General features: G+C 44.2%; 1 protein-coding gene across 2 annotated transcripts in view; it reads left to right on the top strand.

Moving 5' to 3' along the window:
• SERPINE2 (serpin family E member 2) overlaps positions 1-22,737 on the top strand; it is a 78,424-nt gene that overhangs the window by 19,669 nt on the left and 36,018 nt on the right. For both annotated transcript variants that reach the window (XM_068279221.1, XM_068279220.1), the window contains one exon: positions 15,821-16,095. In XM_068279221.1, the coding sequence (XP_068135322.1) occupies positions 15,843-16,095 (253 nt within the window). In that variant the 5' untranslated portion in view covers positions 15,821-15,842. The remainder of the gene's footprint in view (positions 1-15,820; positions 16,096-22,737) is intronic.

Genomic DNA, 22,737 nt, shown 5'->3' with positions numbered 1-22,737 from the left:
TCTGGAAATGTACCTTAATGAGACCAGTGTAAACAAAGCTGAGGAAATGACTGGGTGTATTTTGAGGAGTCTGAGTTACTATAATTAGCATATTGCTCATAACTTGTATAGATGACTACTTGTGATAAAATGGATTTTCTTGGGCTGCTGTTTCTGACGCATGTGGCAGTTATTCATTTTGTTCCATTTATAAATCGTGAGGTAAAGTCCATTCCTGTGGATGTACAATCCAGGCTTTTGTTTTGCTAGTGTTTCCGCTGTGCTGTTGGTGATGAAAGCCTGCTTTTATGCATGCACTGTCCCCTGCAGCCTGTGGTTGTGGGCATTTTATTTTTAAGGTGTAGTTTTTCCACTGGTGCTTTCTGTGCACTCTTGTAGGCGGCATAACCAGTGGTCAGGTCTTCGGGAGGCATTTCAAATCACATTTTACAGTGCATTACATTGCTTAGAGGTTTTATGATCATGGCTACTACTGAAAACTGCAGAATGATGTGTTCAAATGAGACTAATGCAGAATGAGCATTAGTAGTTCAGCAGGTGATGTATGTGATTAACCTGTTGTATGTGCACAGAAACTGTAGCTTTAGGCTGCATTTCCACTTGTGCGGTGGAAAGCGCCGCGGTATACGAATTTTCATGCGAATTCGCATGGATGACGATGCATGCGAATTTAACCATGGCAGTGCTGGTATGCTTTTCCATTGTTTCTATGCAAATTCGCATAGAAACAATGGACAATAGCAGTATGCGAATTCTGATGGCCCTGCCATGCGAATTTTTTTTTCTGCACAGAAAAAACGCAAAGGAATCCTGACAAGTGGAAACAGTCCCATTCACTTGTATTGCTATGCGAATTTGCATGCGGAAAAATGCATGCGAATTCGCGATAGTGGAAATGGGCCCTCACAGTGTTGTATATGTGATCATATAGCCTCCAATACTGACATATGATACACTTCATGTCTCTGGTATGACTGACATTATGTAGGGAGACGTCTGGAGAAGTTCAAAGGTAATTTCTGGAAAAAACTCAGATCCCCCCCCCCCCCCCCCCAGGAGACCCGTATAGTGTACTATTTAGTTACACCGGGTAATTTTAAAGTGTGTAGTAGTAATGCCCAGTACACAAATCCAATTTTTAATACCTCCAAGTAGTATGAGAGTTTACCTGAACAATATGTTCATAGTATTCAAAGCCTGTTGGCTCTCATATATTACATGGAGGTGGCAATATCTGTCAGTGATCGGCCAATCAAAGTTGGATGTGTATGCGCCTTAATACTCACAAGTGTAGGTTGCAGCACTATCAGCCACAGTGTAAAGGCAATTGAGGAAGACCCATCCTAGCTCTGTTTTATTGGTCTGTAGGTTGGAAGAGGGGTATCGCGCTGTAAAAAAAAGGGGTTTACTAGAAGTTCCAAGGAACTGAAAGTACACAGACCCTCCACACACAAGATGGGGAGGGGGGGTGGTTGTAATACTCAGAGAAGAGGCACCCCAAAAATAAGTTGGTTGTAGGTAATGAAAATTCACTTAATTAAAAAGGAAGAAAACTTTGCATGAGAGCGGTTTTTAATTGTCTTGTTTTTATTTTTTTTTTTTTTGCCCACTTGATCAGATCAGTACACAGTGTCTGTAAATAACTACACAGATGTTCATTGTTCATAGTATAAACTTGAAATAAAATGAAACTTGTATAGTGTACAGCAATAGTGTCTATAAAAATGATATAATCCCAATACTAGGATTTTTTTAATTTGATGGGACTCAAGGATTGGGTAAACTAAAAAAAACATAAGGATATAGACTGTATAATATCACATTAACTTGAAAAAATGAAATTAGGCAAAGGCAGTGTAACGATCTGCTAGTGTGTATGGGCACTAGCAGACAGACAAATATCAGACTTTCCCTGAAGGGTAAAGTCTTAAGCCTCATCTACACGTGTAGATGAGGCGGCGATCCAGCGGCTCGATTAGCCGCCGGATCGCCTCTTCCGCGTCCCTGCCACGTCACCGCTCGAATCAATACCCGCTCGATTCCCGCTCGTCGCCGCGCCGCTTATCTTCCGCTCTATTCCCTCCCATTGTCCCCTCGCGGGGAGCGAGCAGGGAATCGGCGGCAGGGAGATCCGTCCTGTCGGATCTTATCAATCGAGCCGCATCAGCGGCTCGATTGATAAGGCACATCGCGGCCGCATCTACGCGTGTAGATGCGTGTAGATGCGGCTTTACAGACAGTAACAGTGGAAGGCAGTACAACACTGAATACAGATATAATACAGATATAAGAATGGTCAAACAGAGTCGGCAACAGATCAGATTGGTCAGGTACAAAATCGGCAGGCAATATCTGAGTAATCAGGCAGTGGTCGGTAACAGATGAGATTGGCAAAGGTACGAAATCGGCAGGCAAAGAGTAGTCAGAGAAACAGGCAGAAGTCAAACACCGGTATTATCAATATATAATAAGCTGAGCTAGTATGGAATCCCCGGGGTCCTGCCGGTTCAAGCCACACACGGAACTGACTAAGGTCTGAAGCCTTCACTGCGAAGTGTTAGCTAGAGCAGACAGTGAGCAAGTGTCAGAACAGCGCTTAAGAAGCCCGGGTAATCAGGAGACCACACCCCCAAGCCGCTAGGCCAATCAGGAACAAGAGGTGGAACCATACGTGTCAGCTGACAGGTGACCAGCTGACACTCTTCCTTAGTGCATAAGAGGAGCGACGCTGCCAGTGCATGCGTCCACACTCATTTACTGTCTGAGTATCATGCGGCAGGATCTCCGCATGAACGATGCCGACACCTTCACTGTCAATGCGACCAGCCGCACCGGAAGAAACTGACATGGTAAGCGCAGGATTACTGACAGACAGCTGTTAGATCTGTCAAGGAAAATTAGTCATATTGTAATAGAATTTTTATTTCATATTACTTGAAGTGCGACACAAATAGTAAACTTTACAAACATAACTTTTGGTTGAAGGGTTTCTGTTAACATCCAGATAATACCACACAAATCAGACTTTAGCTCGGCCTTTAATACCATCTGCCCGGACATTCTGATCGACAACCTTGCGCACCTCGGGGTAGATCCCCTCCTCTGCAGGTGGGTAAAGGACTTTCTCTCCAACAGAACCCAACGGGTCAAGCTTGGCAGTCACATCTCCAGCGAGAGAACCACTAATGTTGGTGCACCGCAAGGCTGCGTGCTGTCTCCACTCCTGTTCTCCCTGTATACCAACAAATGCACCTCGACCTCCGACTCCGTCAAAGTCATTAAATTCGCAGACGATACCACGCTTATCGGCCTCATCGACAAACGGGGAGGACTCCTATCGAAATGAAATTGCGAGGATCTGTAATTGGTGCAAGGACAACAATCTCGTTCTCAACACGGCAAAGACTGTGGAACTGATCGTGGACTTCCGGAAACTCTCCCCTGCCCCCCTCCCTGTGCTTATCGACGGTTCCGAGGTCTCCAGAGTTCAAAGTGTACGGTTCCTCGGCACAACCTTAACAAGCGACCTCAAATGGGAGCAGAACACTACAAAAACTCAGAAGAAAGCACAGCAAAGGCTATTCTTCCTGCGCCAATTGAAGAAATTCTGCATGTCACGGGAACTGCTCACCAGCTTTTACACCTCGACCATCGAATCCATCCTCTGCTGCTCCATCATCGTCTGGTACGCCGGTACAACTGCTAAGGATAAATACAAACTCCACAGAGTGATAAACGCAGCAGAAAAGATCATCGGTGCCCACCTGCCCTCGCTAGATCTCCTCTACACCACGAGAATGAAGACAAGGGCCTCCAAGATCCTACTCGACACCTCCCACCCGGGCAGACGCTACTTCGAGACCCTTCCGTTGGGACGTCGGCTCAGATCCATCCCCACCAAAACCACTAGGCGCATGAACACCTTCTTCCCCCAAGCAGTCCACCTGTTGAACTCACTGAACTCAAGACCCCCCCCACCACCACCACCACCAGGACACTCTACCCCCCAGGGCTACCGCCCCCCCCCCCCAGCTGTTAATTCTGACCCCTCAAAGACTCTAACTGTGTTGCTCCATATATCTGCATGTATGCTTTGCTTTGCCTTGCTTATGTTTGCCGAGTGGTATATGTTTGCCGGGTGTTATATGTTATGTATTCTATATGTTCCTGAACTGCCATTTGCCATGTGAACCACAAGAAATTCCGGGCTCACCAATCGGTGTGCTTGGCGACAATAAAGATGGTTCTGATTTACAGAATACTTTAATTTAGACTACCTTACCGATGGCTACCAAACAATTTGACATTTTACTGAATGTCACCAGCATTTGTAAAATCTCTAGTGAATTTAAAAATTAAGAACAAATACCGTAACATTTTGTTTTACCAAACCCAGCCCTTTGTGAATTGAGGCCGCTGTTGGGAAATGCACACTGACCATGTCCACTTTCACTCTGGAAATTCTGACATGAACTTTGAATTCACATACTATTTTTAAACCAGGTAAAACATTTGGTATGTCAGGTAATTCTATGTGAATTAAACTTGTACACTACTGAATGCAGGATTTTACCAAACATTCGGTAGCGTAGTCTAAGGCCCGGTTCACATTAGCGGTTGCTATCCGGAATTGCCGTGCCGGAGCCGGACCGCATGCGGACTGGACGAAACGGACGCACGGCATAGCAATGAAAGTCTATGCGACCGTTCACATGCGTCCGTTTCGTCCGGATCCGGACTCCGGCGTCCGTTCCAACATGCGCTATTTTTTGGTCCGGCTGGTCCGGCTGACGTATCCGGACCGGAGCCGGAATGTTGCATCCGGCCAATGGAAACCAATGAGAACCGGAGAGCGCACAACACACTGGCTATAAAAACCGGATGTTATACCACACTTCCTATGCTGACTCTATGGTATGGTGGCCATTTTGGATGGGGACCACATGGCACCAGCGTTCACAGAGTGGAGCAGCAGTGACTTCATGCTGGAGCTCTTTGGCAGCAACATGTCTGATAACGAGGGGGTGAGGCCCTACACATCAGAAGACCTCATCCTACAGGTGCAGCAGGTACCAGCCCTGTGGGACAAGGGGGATGCGGACCACAGCAACATCAAAAAATGCAGAGGCCTGTGGAAAAAAATTGCCAAGCTGTATGTGGAGGACTTTGAACACTTGAGCAAGAGACAGCAAGGCACAGAGGGTATGTTGACTAGAAGTTTTTGGGGGGGCTTGTGGTTAGCTTGTGATGTATTCCACTTTTGCTATGGATTTGTGTCACCCACGTGTTCCCCACCCACCTGTACCCCACCCACCTGTACCCCACCTGTGATGTATCCCACCCACCTGTGATGTATCCCACCCACCTGTACCCCACCTGTGATGTATCCCACCCACCTGTGATGTATCCCACCCACCTGTACCCCACCTGTGATGTATCCCACCCACCTGTGATGTATCCCACCCACCTGTACCCCACCTGTGATGTATCCCACCCACCTGTACCCCACCTGTGATGTATCCCACCCACCTGTGATGTATCCCACCCACCTGTACCCCACCTGTGATGTATCCCACCTGTGATGTATCCCACCTGTGATGTACCCCACCTGTGATGTACCCCACCTGTGATGTATCCCACCCACCTGTGATGTATCCCACCCACCTGTACCCCACCTGTGATGTACCCCACCTGTGATGTCTCCCACCCACCTGCGATGTACCCCACCTGTGCACATAAAACATACACAATGACCAATTATTAAACATCAATTTATTGTAAAAAATTAAGACATTTAAAATCACTTAAAAACTTGAAACTCCAAAATAAACACATTTCAACAAAACATATTAAAAACCAAACATTCACCCTCGTCCTGGTGGTGTGGTAAAATAAAGTCTCAGTTGGTCCCTGTTCCGCAGTGACACTACCCTTGGCCTGGTTGCATACCTCCGCAGGGGCATTAGTGGAAGCACATTCGGGGGTTCCGGAGTCTCTCTTTCCTCCTGCCGCACAAAGTTGTGGAGGATGCATGCTGCCTTCACCACGACAACTGCGTTGCCCGGTTTCAGCAGCATGGGCGTGTGGAACACCCTCCACTTTGACACCAGGATCCCAAATGTGCACTCCACCATTCTCCTTGCACGGCTCAACCGAGCATTGAAGTGTAGCTGGCTGGCATCAAGTCCCCTGTCTGGGTACGGACGCATTACATGGTCGGACAGGGCGAAGGCCTCGTCCCCCACAAACACATAGGGGTAGGCCGGTGCCCTTGTCCCAGGCCAGGGTCTGTCACGGGGGAGACGCAGTCTGCCTTCCTCCATCAGCCGGCAAAGGGTCGTACGCTGGAAAATTCCAGAGTCATTGGAACTACCGTACGACCCCACGTCCACGTACACAAACTTGTAGTCCGCATCTGCCACTGCCATTAGAACAATGCTAAAGTATTTTTTATAGTTGAAATAATGGCTGCCACTCCCCACGGGTTTCTGAAGCCGGATGTGTTTCCCATCCAGTGCGCCAACACAATTAGGAAACTTGCACTCGGTCCAGAAGCCCTGGGCGATCTCCTCCCATTTCGTGGTGTCTGGCACAGGCATGTATCTGGCCCTCAGTCGCGTCCAAAGGATCCTCGAAGTCCTCACGACGATGCCTGCCACCGTGCTCTTCCCAATACGAAATGTGACATGTAGCGATGTATATGTTTGTCCAGTTGCGATGTACCTACAAGAGAAATAATCGAAATCAATTTTTCATGTCGTTACAGGAGAAAGGTTCAAGACAAGGTGGCGCAATATACGTGATGCATACGTGAAATGGCTACGGAAGAAAAAACTTGCCGAACGAAGTGGCAGTGGCGGGGGAAAGCGACAAAAAGACTACCAATTTGCCAAGCAATTGTCTTTCATCAATGCAAGCCTGGAACCTAGACTGTAAGTACCACTACTGTGGGCAGGAACTGAGAGCTCATTTTAGCAGACAACTACCATGACTTCGGCCATGTATTGCTATAAACTGGCCTCAATTCCCATGGCTAGCGAACTTTTCTCACAAGCTTTATCAAATGTTTGGTAGAAACGGTTGATAAAGTGTTTGCTAGTGTTTGCTAGCTCTGTGAATTGACGCCACATGCTGTTTGGCACACCAATAAATATTGTTTTTATCTACAGGACTGAAGACAATTTGGAGCAAGAGGAACCGAACCAGGAGGCACGGTTCAGCAGCGAGGAGAGCTTGGTGGATGATGACGTCGCCGATGTAACCCATTGCCCCGAGGAGAGGAGTAGGAGGAGGGAGTCCTTAGCTATCCCAGCTCTCTCCTTTGATGATGACTTGGTAGAAGAGAGCTTGGATGTTGAGGTTGCAGGACCGAGTGTGGAAGAAGCTGCACCTCCACAATCGACCGCTATGGAAGCTCCAGGGGAACAAGAACAAAGTGAGGAGCACCGAGAGACTGCAGCACAACCAGCGCGCAGGGCAACCCCGACACAGGCCAGAGGACGGGAAGATGCTGCCACACCACCAGTGAGGACCACCCCACCAGTGAGGCGTCGAGGTACCCTCCCCCCAACAAGGAGAGAGACAGAGTCCGAGATGTCCGGGGCCGTCTCCGGACTTCTCGGGATTCTTCAGAGCCACCAAACTCTCATAACCCGGCAGTTGCAAGATGAGGACAGGGGCCATATCATGGAGCAGTACAAGTCCCACATCACTTCACTGCAATGTGAGCTCGACGCTGTACATGGGCACTACAGGGACGAGTTTAAAATGATGCATGAGATGCACAGAGGAGTAATCGACCAACTGCGTGCGCAGCATCATCAGTCGGTGGGCCAGCTGCAGAACATGATGCAGCAAATGCATCAACAAAGCAAGGAACTACTGAAATTGCAGGCACACCCGTGTTTTCACACTGTGATGTCTCTAATACCATATTTGGAAAAGGTGCCTTCCCAAAACATGATGGCGTGCCATTCCACTTTGCTGGAGGTGATCAAACAACACATGGACACGCCATTATTGCAACCACCAATTTTTAGACCCCCACAACCAACAGCGGTGCCCACCTGGCAATCATCACAGATGTACACCGGCTACAGAGGCAGTCAATATGGGCCACTGCTGTCAGGGTCCAGCTCATCCACGACTAGCACCCAAGAGAGTCCAGATTTCCAGGCAGCAACTCCCACCTTTTCTAGTAGTGGTGCCGATCCAATTTGAAAAAAAAAGTCAAATTGTTCCTGGACATGCTCCTCTGAATACCTCCGATCCTCGGAGGAAGGATACCATCCCAGGGCTTTTTAGCCCAACCTTTTCCCTGCCCCATCTCCTTCAACCAAGGTTCAGAGGTGTTCAGATGACCATGTCAGGGAACTTTTGTTTTTGCTGGACTTGAACTTTAGGGCCTGGTGTCCCCGAAAGACACTACCTGGGTCACAACCTTGTGCCTGTTGCACTGCACCTGTAGTCCTGCACCTGTGCCTTTGATTCCTCTTGTTCCTTACTTTGTTGTTCCTAATCACTTGCACAAGACCCTTGGAGCCATGGGTGAAGGACACCTTCACTGGTCGGTGAGAGGCCTAGCCTTTTCACTGACCTGTGTCCTTCATCCATGGCTCAGAGGGTCATGTGCCAGTGGTTAGGTTTTTAAAGCACTTCAATTTTAGGGCCTGGTGTCCCCGAAAGACACTACCTGGGTCACAACCTTGTGCCTGTTGCACTGCACCTGTAGTCATGCACCTCTGCCATCGGTTCCTCTTGCTCCTCACTTTGTTCTTGTTCCTAACCACTTGCACAAGACCCTTTGAACCATGGATGAAGGACACCTTGACTGGTCAGTGAAAGGCCTAGCCTTTTCACTGACCTGTGTCCTTCATCCATGGCTCAGAGGGTCCTGTGCCAGTGGTTAGGTTTTAGAAGCACTAAAAATTTAGGGCCTGGTGTCCCCGAAAGACACTACCTGTAGTCCTGCTCCTCTGCCATCGGTTCCTCTTGCTCCTCACTTTGTTCTTGTTCCTAATCACTTGCACAAGACCCTTGGAGCCATGGATGAAGGACACCTACACTGGTCGGTGAGAGGCCTAGCCTTTTCACTGACCTGTGTCCTTCATCCATGGCTCAGAGGGTCCTGTGCCAGTGGTTAGGTTTTTGAAGCACTTTAATATTAGGGACTGGTGTCCCCGAAAGACACTTGGGCAGCTATGCCCTGCAACTCTTCCAGCACAAAGTTGGTGTTCCTTAAAACTGACCGGGCTATACCATAGATATGTTATTTTTTTGTCTTCCATGTTGGAAGAATGTTTCCATGTTGGAAAGTGGTTGTTTTTGCAATAAAAAAATTTGTTTTTACATACCTCAGTGTGATGAGTAGTTGTTCTTGTGGTGTGACTGCTCTCCTGAACGTGGTATCCTTCTTCCTAAGGTCATCCTTCACCATCTCCAAAAGGGTATCAAACCTGTCAGGAGATGGAAAGGAAGAAGCTGTAAAGTATGTTGTGGGACAAGGTGTTGGGTGGAGGATGGGGGAGGTGTGTTTACAGAGGTTTGGGAGTGTTGTGGAGGGTGGGGGTGTAGTGTATAGCTAGGTATACAGGGGTGTGGGGGTCAGGGTGGTGTGTTTAGCTAGGTATACAGGGATGAGGTGTTGTGGGGGTGAGGGTGGGGTGTTTAGGGATGGTGGGGGTTGGTGTATTTAGGCCTAGATACTTACAGGGGAATAGACATCCGAGTGTAGCTGTAGAACTTCTGTGGGTGTCGTCTGAGGTCCCGGTAGAGGGCCTGGAACTCTCCCTTCCTCTGCCTCCTGGCTAGTAGAGGGTGCACCCACCATCTCCTGCGAGGAGCACGCCTTCTCCCCACATAGTAGTAGGTAAACAACAGGAAGGAGAGAATTCCCAGGTAATAAGCGTAAAAAATGACTGGATCCATGGTCCCAACTGCTGTCTCTGTATCCAAGGATGGTCTCCACACGTCCAGCTGTCTCCAACAATGACCCCAGAGCTTCTGCTGACCTTCCAGAACCCCAGGTATTTATACAGGTTGTTATCTCTTTAAGAATCCGGATCCGGACCGCAACCGTGTTCATACCGCACGGAAACCGTATGCAACCGGACCGGATCCGGACCGGATCCGGACTGGAACCGTACGGGTCAGGTCCGATCCGGCTCCGGTGCGGTCCGGACATCCGGTGCGGTTTTTGCAAAACCGCAAGTGTGAACGGGGCCTAAACTGCTTTGTGAATTGAGAACATTCTGTACAGCCAATCTCATGTCATTTGTTACCAATGTTCTGTTTACCATTAGTACTACACAATGATCTCATTTTGTTTATTTTCAGTTCAGGTTAGCTTTAATAGGGACATCTTGGAGTGGCATGTGTGTTCCAGAAATATTTGCTGGTATACCCTTTTGTCACCTCGGTTTTGAGTCCTTTCTCACAAATCTTTTGACAGTGATCTGTATTTGGATATTCTGTGATTGTTCTGTGACCTGACAATCCTGTGAGATAACTGCTAAATTATGTCACTACGGACTGACCCCTCCCCTTTGTCTGAACTGTTTAGCAATTACCATTACATCAATTCTGACTTCTTGGATTTTTGGCAGCCCTTTTACTCTCAGCTGATTAGGTTCCCTCAAGACTTTCCCCACCTCTGTTTCCTTCACTGGCATAATTCTTGCTGCTGTGTATCTGGATTATAGCAGGGAGTTTGGCAACCTTTGTTTAGACAATCTTATTCAGACAGCTTCACTTTTTATTTTTATAAAATGCACAAGCAAGGTTCATAGGTCATTTTTAAACACTGCTTTCATATATAGTAAATGTATGCATGTTATGGAATTATTCATTTTTTTTTTTTTTTCTTACATTCCATTCCCTTAAAGTGAAATTCACTTTTGATGGGGAAAACCTTTAATTTTCACTAGGCCTAATCGTCACATTATAGATGACCTACTGTCATGTAGGGATGAACAAAACTATTATCCAGGTATGCTTCAGACCTGAGATCAAATAATGGAAACCTTAAGATCAAGTTGACTTTTCAGCACTAATTTATCTTTACTCCTTATTTTTACTCCTTATAATTTTTATTTTAGCAGTTCTGACTGATCCCCAATGTATACATAAACCTTTCTAGTGATGGCCTGTCCACTGTTTTATCAATCACTGAAGTGGCTGCAATGGAGACCTCCCTTGCCCCTGCCACCAACAGCACGAGGTTGCCATGGGACTTGCCCATGATCTGGATCTGACTCCTGGGGAGGGAATGTAGGAGGAGAGTGAGGAGGCTGCAAGGTGCCTAGTGAAATACCGGTGGTCACATGTGATCAGCTGGAACTGGAATTTATTTTTTTTTCCCTTTTTTTTTTTTATTTGGTTTAACACAAAACCTTGGTCAAGAGACAAAATGAAAACCAGATAAACTTACAAAAGGAATGCTTCATGTATTTAAAGCCCACCCTACTTCCCCCTCAAAACCCTCCCATGGGTTACACTGTGCCACATACTGTATACCTGTAACGATTTGTGTCCGCAAGAAACAGAGTTCTGATTATTAGGTGATCTGCAGTATCACCTATAATGCAGATATATACCTGATTATAGGGTGATCTGCAGAATCACCTATAATACTGGTATATCAGACAGCTGATGTGACAGCAATAGCAAGTAGTACTGATAGGTTTAGCTATACCTCACCAGAGGAGCTGGTGTGTACTAACAGTACAGCGCCCCTCACCAGAGTCAAGGGCCCTCTGGTGAGAGTAGAGTGGTCAGACTAATCGGGTTGGTGACAGACAGATGCAGTACAAAATCGGAAGGCAGAGACAGGAATATCAAATCTAACCCAAAAAAAGTTTTACAAATACATCTCTAAACCACTCTAAAAAAAAAAAAAAAAAAAAAAAAAAAGGTTGACTGTATAGGCCTCCTAAAGGATGAGGGTGGGAACTCAATGGTGGATGACCAAGGTAAGGCAGAGTTATTAAATGCTTTCTTTGCTTCTGTCTTCACAAAGGAAACAGCACTGTTGCAAATTAGAGGCAGAAGAGTCTCAATCTTCTAACTGTAATATTAAATAACGCAGGAAGAAGTGAAGGCAAGACTAAATAAATTAAAAAATAGACAAGGCACCTGGCCCAGATGGCATGCATCCTCGGGTCCTAAGGGAATTAAGTTCAGTTATAGATAAACCCCTTTTATCTTATCTTTGTGACTCTCTTGCAACTGGCCGAGTCCCAGTGGATTGGCGTACAGCCCACGTTTTCCCATTATTTAAGAAGGGCAAAAAATCAGATCCAGGAAATTATAGACCTGTAAGCTTAACATCAGTTGTATGCAAACTATTTGAGGGGTTACTTAGAGATACTATACAGGACTTCATAGTAGAATCTTATTTCTCAGCATCAACATGGGTTTACTAAAGACAGGTCCTGTTTGACTAACATGCTCAGCTTTTATGAGGTAGTGAATGCTAATATGGATATTGGGAATGCTGTAGATGTGATATACTTGGACTTTGCAAAGGCCTTCAACACTGTTCCCCACAGAAGTCTGGTGCAAAAGTTGAGGCTGCAAGGACTGGGGAAGTGTGTGTGTGTGTGTGTGTGTGTGTGTGTGTGTGTGTGTGTGTGTGTGTGTGTGTGTATAGGGAACTGGCTAATGGACAGAAAACAAAGAGTTGTGGTCAATGGATCCTACTCAAAATGGGAGACTGTTAGCAGTGGGGTCCCACAGGGGTCTGTACTGGGTCCAGTGCTCTTCAATTTATTTATTAATGACCTAGTAGATGCAGTAGTGAGCAATGTTGCTATTTTTGCAGATGATACAAAATTGTGCAGAATCATCAACTCTCAGGAAGATAGTGTCATATTGCAACAGGATCCGGATAGGATGGCTATATGGGCACATACATGGTAGATGAAATTCAATGTTGAAAAATGTAAAGTCATGCATTTTGGTCGTACCAATGGTCTAGCACCATACAAAATAAATGGGATACAGTTGGGGACATCAAACTTGGAGAAGGACTTAGGAGTACTCATTGACAACAAGTTAAATAATCGTACTCAATGCCAAGCCGCTGCAGCTAAAGCTAACAAAATTTTGGGATGCATTAAAAGGGAAATAAAAACTCGAGATGCTAGCATAATATTGCCCCTGTTTAACTCTCTAAGGCCACATCTGGAATATGGAATTCAGTTCTGGGCACCACATTACAAAAAAGATATTGCAGTTTTAGAGCAGGTGCAGAGACGAGCAACAAAATTGATACGTGGGATGGAAGGTCTCACTTACCAAGAAAGGTTAGATAAACTGGGTTTATTTAGTCTAGAGAAAAGACGCCTTAGAGGAGATCCAATTAACATGTATAAATACATCAGAGGGCAATATAATAGCTTGGCGGATGAGCTTTTTGTCCCTAGGCCTTCTCTAAGGACTAGAGGACATGATCTGTGCATGGAGGAAAAACGTTTTAGCCATTTATTTAGGAAAGGGTTCTTTACAGTAAGAGTGATTAAGATGTGGAATGCATTGCCACAGGAAGTCGTTATGGCAAACTCTATACCTGCATTTAAAGGGGGCTTAGATGCTTTCCTTGCGTTGAAAAACATCCATGGCTACAATTACTAGGTAATGCCTAATGATGTTGATCCAGGGATTTTATCTGATTGCCATCTGGAGTCGGGAAGGAATTTTTCCCTTTTGGTGCTAATTGGACCATGCCTTGTAGGGGTTTTTTCGCCTTCTTCTGGATCAACGGGGATGTGTGAGGGAGCAGGCTGGAGTTGTACTTTGTACTGGTTGAACTCGATGGACGTATGTCTTTTTTTTTTTCAACCAAAATAACTATGTAAAGAAGGTTTAAACAGGCAGAGTTGGCAGCAAGATCAGATGGGCAGAGGTACAGAATCACTGAGCAGAAGAGTAGTCCGAACGAGCCAGAGTCATGCACAGATAATAACACAGTGATGAATAATCTTTATAGCTATCAAACAATTCCTATCTTGTGTGAAATCCCCGGTTTCCTCCCGGATCAAAGCACACCGGAACTATCTAAGGTCTGAGCGCTAACACCAAGTATTCGCAACAGCAGACAAGTTGCGAGTGATTCAGCTTGGCTTATGAAGCAGAGGAGACCCCTCCGTCACGCCTACTCCTCTCAGCCAATGAGGAGCCGCGAGTGTCTCCTCTGACGTCAGCCGACCGGCCGTCAGCTGAGGCGCCTCCTCCCCGCATAAAGGTCCTGTCTGTGCGCACGCGATAAGGCGACCTTATGTGCAGCTGACAAACCCGTCCTCGGCGTGCTAGACGCCCGAGGCATGGATAGATTGCTAGGCAGAGAGCTGGAGGCAGCTGCGGTGGTAGCGCTGTTTGCCGCAACTGCCTCTCCAACGTTTGTTACAATACCTCATGTCAATGCAGCTATAGAAAAGAGTCGTCAAGTAGTCTCCATGAAGGGGTACTTAGCTTTTTAATGTTGCAAAAAAATTTTTTTTTTAAGCCCATTATAATTGTATTGTTAAACTGCCCAGTGAGAATAACCAATGGACAGTGTTGTTGTGGCAATTGCTATACATTGGACTTTATTTGTGACAAAAAGTGTCACTAGTTTGCTATAAGCAGTAGTTCTAACTGGGGAAGGTTAATTGGATCATTTTCAATAAGTAGAAGCAGGTTTTTTTTTTGTTTTGGTTTTTTTTTTTGGGCAAAAAAGTGGACCAATCCCATCAAGATGAAATTTGATTGGCTAATTTTCAAAGTGCATATATTTGCACACAGTTTGCCTAATCTTGTGCCAACTTAAAAAGTACCTGTATCTCAATTGACCATCCCTAGTGGTAAGAATCCGCATGCAGACAAGTGGATGGTCCTGTTTCCACTTGTCAGTTTTTTTTTTCCTGCGTTCTTCTGTGCAGGATTTTTCTGCACAGTAGAGCCTGCAGAATTTGCCTGCGTGTGGAATGCAGGCGATTCGCAGGATATGTATTTGATAGGGAAACCGTACATGCGTTTTTGCCGCGAATTCGCATGAAAACGAATGTAACTTGAACCAGGCAGTGACATGGTTAAATTCGCATATACCCCGCCTATGCTAAATCGCATGCGAAATCGCATCAAACGCACGCGGAATTGCATCCGCATGCGATTTCGTCAGCGGTGGAATCCCGGCGATTCGCACCGCACTAGTGGAAACGAGCCCTAATTGGCTTCCCCCTAATAGACAACAATAGACATATGACTGGTAGGGATTAGATTGGGAGGAATTAACTATTTAATGATGGTAATAAAGGGGTAGGGCCAAACAGTGAAAGATCCATTTACTTTAGACTATATGGTAGGATTTATTCATAAAATTTAACACTGTTAACCCTGCTGGATGAGATTATAAATATTTTATAGATTTGAAATTTTATATATGTACTATTCATTCAGCTGTTTAGTCTGAAAGTGGTAAACGCATGTCCTATTTGCATTGACTGTATGTTAATTTTTTTTTTTTTTTTTTTGGTTCTGTTTCATAACCAGTGGCATAGCTTGCAACACAGTACAGGGTGTGTCCAATAACTCACATAAGTCCATGTCCCTCAGTTGTCGTCAATCTGATGCAAACTGTGAAATTTGTACACCCTTTAGGGCCAGTTTGGGTGGAAACGCATGAACTAACCTGTTTTTGTGGGATTGAGGAAAGAAACAAAACATAACCTAAGCCCACACAAATTCAATAAAAATATAAACCATACAGATGACTTGTTTAATTCCTTAACTCCAGTGCTGTAGGATGTGTGTTCTATAGTAACTTTTCATGTTTTCTTCCTAGGTATTTTTAATTTCTTTGAAAGATGAGGCTCCTCTTGGCTTTGTTTGCAGTGGTATATCTGACCTCAGCACACTCTGCAATAAATTCAAAGTCTCTTGAAGAACTTGGCTCAGACATTGGAATCCAGGTGTTCAACCAGGTGGTGAAGACTAGACCTTATGACAATGTGGTTATGTCTCCCCATGGAGTTGCCTCAATATTGGGCATCCTTCAGCTGGGGGCTGATGGGAAGACGAAGAAGCAGCTGACAACGGCTATGCGCTATAAAGTGAATGGTCTGTTTACTTTTCCTTACCTAATAGTTTGAATGTGCTTAGTGTATATTTGCAAGTAATGTATTTTGCCTTAGTTAATATATAGCCATGACTGGCTCTAGTTAAGGAGTGGCATCCCCATGGACCAGATGTGCACGTTCCCTGCCCATTGCATTTTTGTATTTGTGAAGCATTTGTCATGTTTAACCATTTCAGCCCGCGGGAATTTTTCACCTTATGCACCAGAGCAATTTTCACCTCCCATTCATTCGCTAATAACTTTATCACTTCTTAACACATCTGTATCTTGTTTTTTCCGCCACTAATTAGGCTTTCTTTGGGTGGTACATTTTGCTAAGAATTATTTGTTTATAAATGCATTTTAACAGGATGAATAAGGAAAAAAATGGAAAAAATTTATTATTTCTCAGTTTTCGTCCATTATAGCTTTAAAATGATCCACGCTACCATAATTGAAACCTTAATTTTGTCCCTATCAGAATGTATGACTCCAATATTTGGAAATAAAGGTGCATTTTTTTTCAGTTTTGCATCCATCACTATTTACAAGCTAATAATTTAAAAACTATTCGTAGTATACCCCCTTCAAATGCATATTTAAAAAGTTCAGACCCTTAGGTAACTATTTTTTTTTTTTTTTTTGGAAACATTTTTTTTACATTTAAAAATTTATTTGGGTAATATTTTGCTGTGGGAAATAGTTATTTTTTAATGTTATATGTGTAAATTGTAATGTAAAAAAATATGTAGATGTAGTTTTTTACGATTTGGCCACAAGATGGCCACCTTGAGTTTTTTAATGTTTTGTTTTTCTTTTTTTCCCCTCCTTGTGCTTCTCGCTAACCGGAAGAACAAGGAGGGCGTGGAAATTGTTATTTGCAGAAAGACTGAAGCCTCTAGTAAGAGCGTTCCGGTTTTTCTGCTGGGGACACGGATCGGTGATCGGGAACCATGTTACCGTTCACTGATCCCAGGGCTACCGGGGGGGCGCGATCGCGCATGGCACCGCAGCAGAGCAGCCGCCTGGACGTGAGCGTCACGTCCGGGCGGCAGAAATGGAAGTACAACTGAAGTGAGAAATAAATGGCGGCTGCCATATTTATTTCCTTTTTAACAATACCAGTTGCCTGGCAGCCCTGCTGATCTATTTGGCTGCAGTAGTGTCTGAATAACACCAGAAACAAGCATGCAGATAATCTTATCAGACCTGATCTGCATATGCTTGTTCAGGGTTAATGGATAAAAGTATTAGGGGCCCATACACTGGTCGATTTCAGCCATCGATTGATGGCTGATTCGACCGGTCTGATTGAATCCGCTAGAAACCGATGCAGCAGGAAGCATGATCGATTGGCCGGTCTATCGATTTCCAACAGACTTCAATCGATTTGCTCGATCGGTCCAGGTGAAAAATCTAGGTCGACCGGTTGCTGGCAGCAGATAGATGGCCCATAGAGTTGCATTGGATCGAATTGTGCAATAATGCATTTCGATCAGTTTTTTTAAATTGATTTCATTCTGAAATCTATTGGAAATCTGTTCCTAGTGTGTGGCACACATCAGATTCCTGTCATATTTGATCTGACAGTAATCTATGTGATGGTCAAATCTGCTGCAAATCTATAAGTGTATGGCCACCTTTAGAGGCAAAGGATCAGCAGGACTGCTGGGCAACTAGTATTAAAAGGAAATAAATATGGCAGCCTCCATATCCCTCTTGCTTCAGTTGTCCGTTAACCACCTATGTATGGATGTGTAGGCCTGAACGATATATCGTTTTTGGATCGAAATCGCGATCCTGGAAATGCCGTTTCCGTGATCGCCATGGCAACGATATTCACTCCCCTCTGTAGCCCATCCAGCGGTCCCCTCTGCAGCTCTGTCATTGTGTACACTTGTTCTCCGAGTGGAGGCGGGACACTCTCTCTCTCTCTCTCTCTCTCTCTCTCTCTCTCTCTCTCTCTCTCTCTCTCTCTCTCTCTCTCTCTCTCTCTCTCTCTCTCTCTCTCTCTCTCTCTCTCTCTCTCTCTCTCTCTCTCTCTCTCTCTCTCTCTCTCTCTCTCTCTCTCTCTCTCTCTCTCTGCAGCCAATCAGATGAGCGGGCAGCAGGCTCTGCTCAGCCCACAGGCTCTCACACGCCTTCTCCCAACATTAGCTGGCGGGGCGGCAGACTCGCCCACCCCGGCCCGCAGGCTCTCACACGCCATCCCGGCGGCTTAATATTCCCTGGACCTCCACATCCATCATAAGCTGGGCAGGTGGCAGGCTGAGTCTGCTGCTGACAATTACTTATTTGTATTGGGCGATTTGTGTCACTTTTTTTAAGTGGTATGATGAGCAGCAGGCTCTCACTTGGCAACTCCCTCCTCCTAGTGCTTCAACATTTGCTGGGCGGGCGGCCAACTCCACCCACGCGTGTCAATCAAACTATGTAACATGGCCAGCAGACTTCGCCACACTCCTGTCAGTCAAGTTTTTTTTGTTTTTTTTTTGTTTGCCTTTGCCATGCTGCACTGTGTGTCAGGCGTGGTAATGACTGCTGTGGTGTGGCTGACGGTGTGGTGATCATTCTGCAAAGCTGAAGTGGGGGGAGGCTGGGTTTCACTGTTGAATTTGAAAATCGTGAATCGAATCAATCGAAATTTCTGACAGAAATCGTGCAATTCAATCTTTTCCTAAAATCGTTCAGGCCTATGGATGTGGACAACTTTATGAGCTCATTAGAAAAGATCTGTATGCTTTATATGAAACACCGTTGTACAAAGTGAACCTGTATGCTGTTATCACAGAGTAGAGCAAAGCATGTGTGAAAAGTTAGCTTTGCTTATTCCATGAAGATCTAAGATATTATTATAAATGGCTTGGACACCAGGGACCATATGCAATTCCATTTTTTTCTCATAAGTGTTTTTTTTTTTTTTTTTTTTTTCTTTCTTCTTCTAGGGGAAAAAAAAGTAGTAGAAAAAGTACTATCAAAATGATTTTAATGTTCTTGCTTGCTGGAGGTTTAAAAAGTATTTATTTATTTATTTTTTTTGAGGATTTTTTTCTACGGGGAGATAATCTTCATCTTCTGTTTTAGGCCGTGTTAACAGTAGTCCGTTGCATTGCAGAATAATCCTGCATGTCAGCTCGCTGACCATATAATTCTATGGGCCTGTTCACAGTACTGCCTTGTAACTAAGCACATTATTCTATTCTAACTTGCTGCATGCAGGCTTTGTATGGAAGTCTGTCCAGTCTCCCATTGCAGTTCAGTCATCACATATGCATGCACTATGCAACTGACCACTGTGAACCTAGCCAAAAAAATACGTTTCATCACTTTGCAATAAATGTACCGTAAATTTTTTCGGAGTTCCTTGGTTTCTGGTGGCATATTGATACAGTTGTGAAAATAGCACCAAGGAGTAAGCTAAGGAGAAAAAGTGAATTCAATTAGGGCTATGGTTTTACCCCTAGAAAAGATTATAAATGTGTTTTTTTTTTTTTTGGTTTTTTTCTTCATAGAAACCTCTAATAGTTAGGGGGCTGTAAACCATATCACTGGGAGGGAGAAGGCACCCCAAAAAATAACCATGGATGTAATGGCTTACCTCTAAGAAGGGGAAACGCCAATATATGAAAACATTTTTTAATAATCAAACTATTATCGGACACAAATCGTTTCTGTCTGATTTTATTCAAATGTTGTTTTTCCTTTATTGGCGTTGCCCCTTCTTCTTAGAGGTAATCCGTTTTATATTCATTACATCCATGGTGGTTATTTTTGCTTAGAGAAGCTTTTCTAAGCACTTTTGTGTAGCAATGTTTTTGTTCATTTCCTGACGTCAATCAGGAAGTGCACTCTTTGACTTGGAAATAAATATTAAAGCGCTCAGCAAATTGCTTTTCAAAGCTTTTTTTTTTTTTGCGCTTAGTGATTTTGCTATACTTTCTATTGAATCGCAAACACTCTAGAAATGGTGCAGGAGCCACATGCGATTGGATAGAAAGCTCATCACTTATGTGAGAACACGCACATAAGCTAACATTGCACAAGCGCTTTTAAGGTGTTTTATTTATTTTTATCGTTCACGCTTAAAAATAAGCAAAATCACTTATAATGTGAACAAGCCCTAACTGTTGCTTAGCCCTGCACATTGATTTAGAGGAACTCCAGTGAAAATAATGAAGTAAAAAAAGTGCTTCATTTTTTACCATAATTATGTATAAATGATTTAGTCAGTGTTTGCTCACTGTAAAATCTTTCCTCTCCCAAATTCACATTCTGACATGTATTACATGGTGACATTGTTACTGTGGGCAGGTTATGTAGCTGCTCCTAGCTGTTTTGGCTGTTAGAGACAGCTGTAAACAGCTAATTCCTGTCTGTGAACATTGTTACATTGTGGCAGTTTGCCCAGAGTACCGTGGTATTCAGAGCTTCTTGTGGGAGGGGTTTCAGCACAAAATCAGTCATACAGCACCCCCTGATGGTCTGTTTGTGAAAATCATTATATTTCTCATGTAAAAGGGGGTATCAGCTACTGATTGGGATAAAGTTCAATTCTAGGTTGGAGTTTCTCTTTAAACAATTTTAGCCCATTCCACCACACAGGGCAAGTTCAGCTCTCGGACATTGGTGGATTTCCTCATTTGAACAGCTCGTGTATGTAGAATCAGATCAGAACTCTCTCCCTAACATTTTACACAGATGTAGGTCGATTCTTATTCTGCAATGGATTTTTTTTTCTCTCCAAATACAATGCTCCTCAGTTAAAATTTTATTTTTGGCTTCATCTGTCCACAAGACTTTCTGCCTTATGGTTTGTCCACATGATCACTAGTGAACTAGATGGCAGCAGTACTCTTGAAGGAGAGCAGTGGCTTTCTCCTTGCCACCCAGACATCTGTGTTTTCCTGATCGTGGTCTCGTGAACCTCAAAATTCACCAATGTGAGACAGGCCTTTGGTTTTAGTAATTATCTTTGCTGGTCAACCACTTTTTGGATAGGGTAATATCCTTCATTTGTACAGTCTATGGCAAGGCTGCTGGACTGCGCTCTCCACTTTCTATAGGCAATACAAAACGTCACATAGCGTAACTCTGTTATACTAAGTTAACACACCACCCATGTCTTAGTGAATAGTGCAGCACACGTGATCACACGCTCCTTCTTTAATTGCGCTCACCAAATTGTAGCCACCTCAAATATCAGGTGGATCTATCGCTCAAATCAGTTTCCCACAAGGCACTTGCTGCTATTCTTCACCTTTAATGTATAACATTTCTGCCAATAAAAACACAAGTGTAGAACTGTTAAAAATCAGAAGAGCACCCATGCACAGACTGCGCACTCGCATGGTTTCCACTTGTAACATTGCACATCACAGATCACACAACAGCGAGGTCTGCCCAGCGTCAGGTGGATGAGCGGCATCCCAGCTCCACGTCCTACGCGTTTTGACCAATCCGTCTAATCTGGGGCCCCTGATGAGACCGATTGGTCGAAACGCGTGGGTGCCCTCCCGTTTTTTTTTTTTGTTTTTTTTTTTTTTTTGTTATACTGTTTTTATTGATTTTCAGAGAAAAAACAGAAGTTTCCAGAAGGTTCATTAAACTTATTTCCAAATATAGATAAAATTATATATGCAGGAATTATAACACTTATAAATGATACAGAGTTCACATAAGTCATCTTATGCTAATAACAATTAACAGGTTATAGGTACAAAGTTATATGAAGAGAATTGAATTGAGAACTGTTATAGTACCTCTCAAATGATGTTAATTAGGTATATAGAGTATTTATTACCTTTGGGTACTCTAAAAATATATGGAACCTAGTGTTTTATTTGAAAATAGGATCAAAAAAGAACAAGTTATGAAAGCTTACGGTAAATTTTATGTCATAACATTGACGGGTGCTCTTCTGATTTTTAACAGTATTACACTTGTGTTTTTATGTTTTATTGGAGGAAATTTTATACATTAAAGGTGAAGAATAGCAGCAAGTGCCTTGTGGGAAACTGATTTGAGCGATCGATCCACCTCATGTTTGAGGTGGCTACAATTTGGTGAGCGCAATCAAAGGAGAGTGTGATCACATGTGCTGCACTAGTCACTAAGACATGGGTGGGGTGTTAACTTAGTATAACAGAGTTACGCTATGTGAAGTTTTGTATTGCCTATAGGAAGTGTAGAGCGCAGTCCAGCAGCCTTGCCAATATCTTTTGTCTGGATAAGTGAGACAGCAACCCCATTGCAGTGTGCAGAAGTTCTTTTGGGGCAGTTAATATCTGGTGGACATTGTATATGTGAACTATTGTTGACAGCGCAGCCTTGTTGTTTAATTGTATTGTCTGTTGATTTGTAGAGCGTAAACTCTTTAAAGTTGGCTTTGTAATGTTGTTCCAGCTTTATGGACATCAACATGGTGCATGTATGATCGGGTTTTGCTGGATCCTTGTGGTTTTTGTTTTGATTTTTTTTTTTTTTTTCCCTAAATAAACATTTATATCGCGCTTTTTTTCCTGGCGGAGTCAAAGCTCCAAAGCTGCAGCCACTAGGACTCGCTCTATAGGCAGTAGCAATGTTAGGGAGACTTGCCCAAGGTCTCCTACTGAATAGGTGCTGGCTTACTGAACAGGCAGAGCTGA

This window comes from Hyperolius riggenbachi, chromosome 4 (assembly GCF_040937935.1).
Source record: "Hyperolius riggenbachi isolate aHypRig1 chromosome 4, aHypRig1.pri, whole genome shotgun sequence".
NCBI lineage: Eukaryota > Metazoa > Chordata > Amphibia > Anura > Hyperoliidae > Hyperolius > Hyperolius riggenbachi.
The sequence above is the reverse complement of the archived record's forward strand: the minus strand, read 5'-3'. Positions and strand labels throughout refer to the sequence as shown.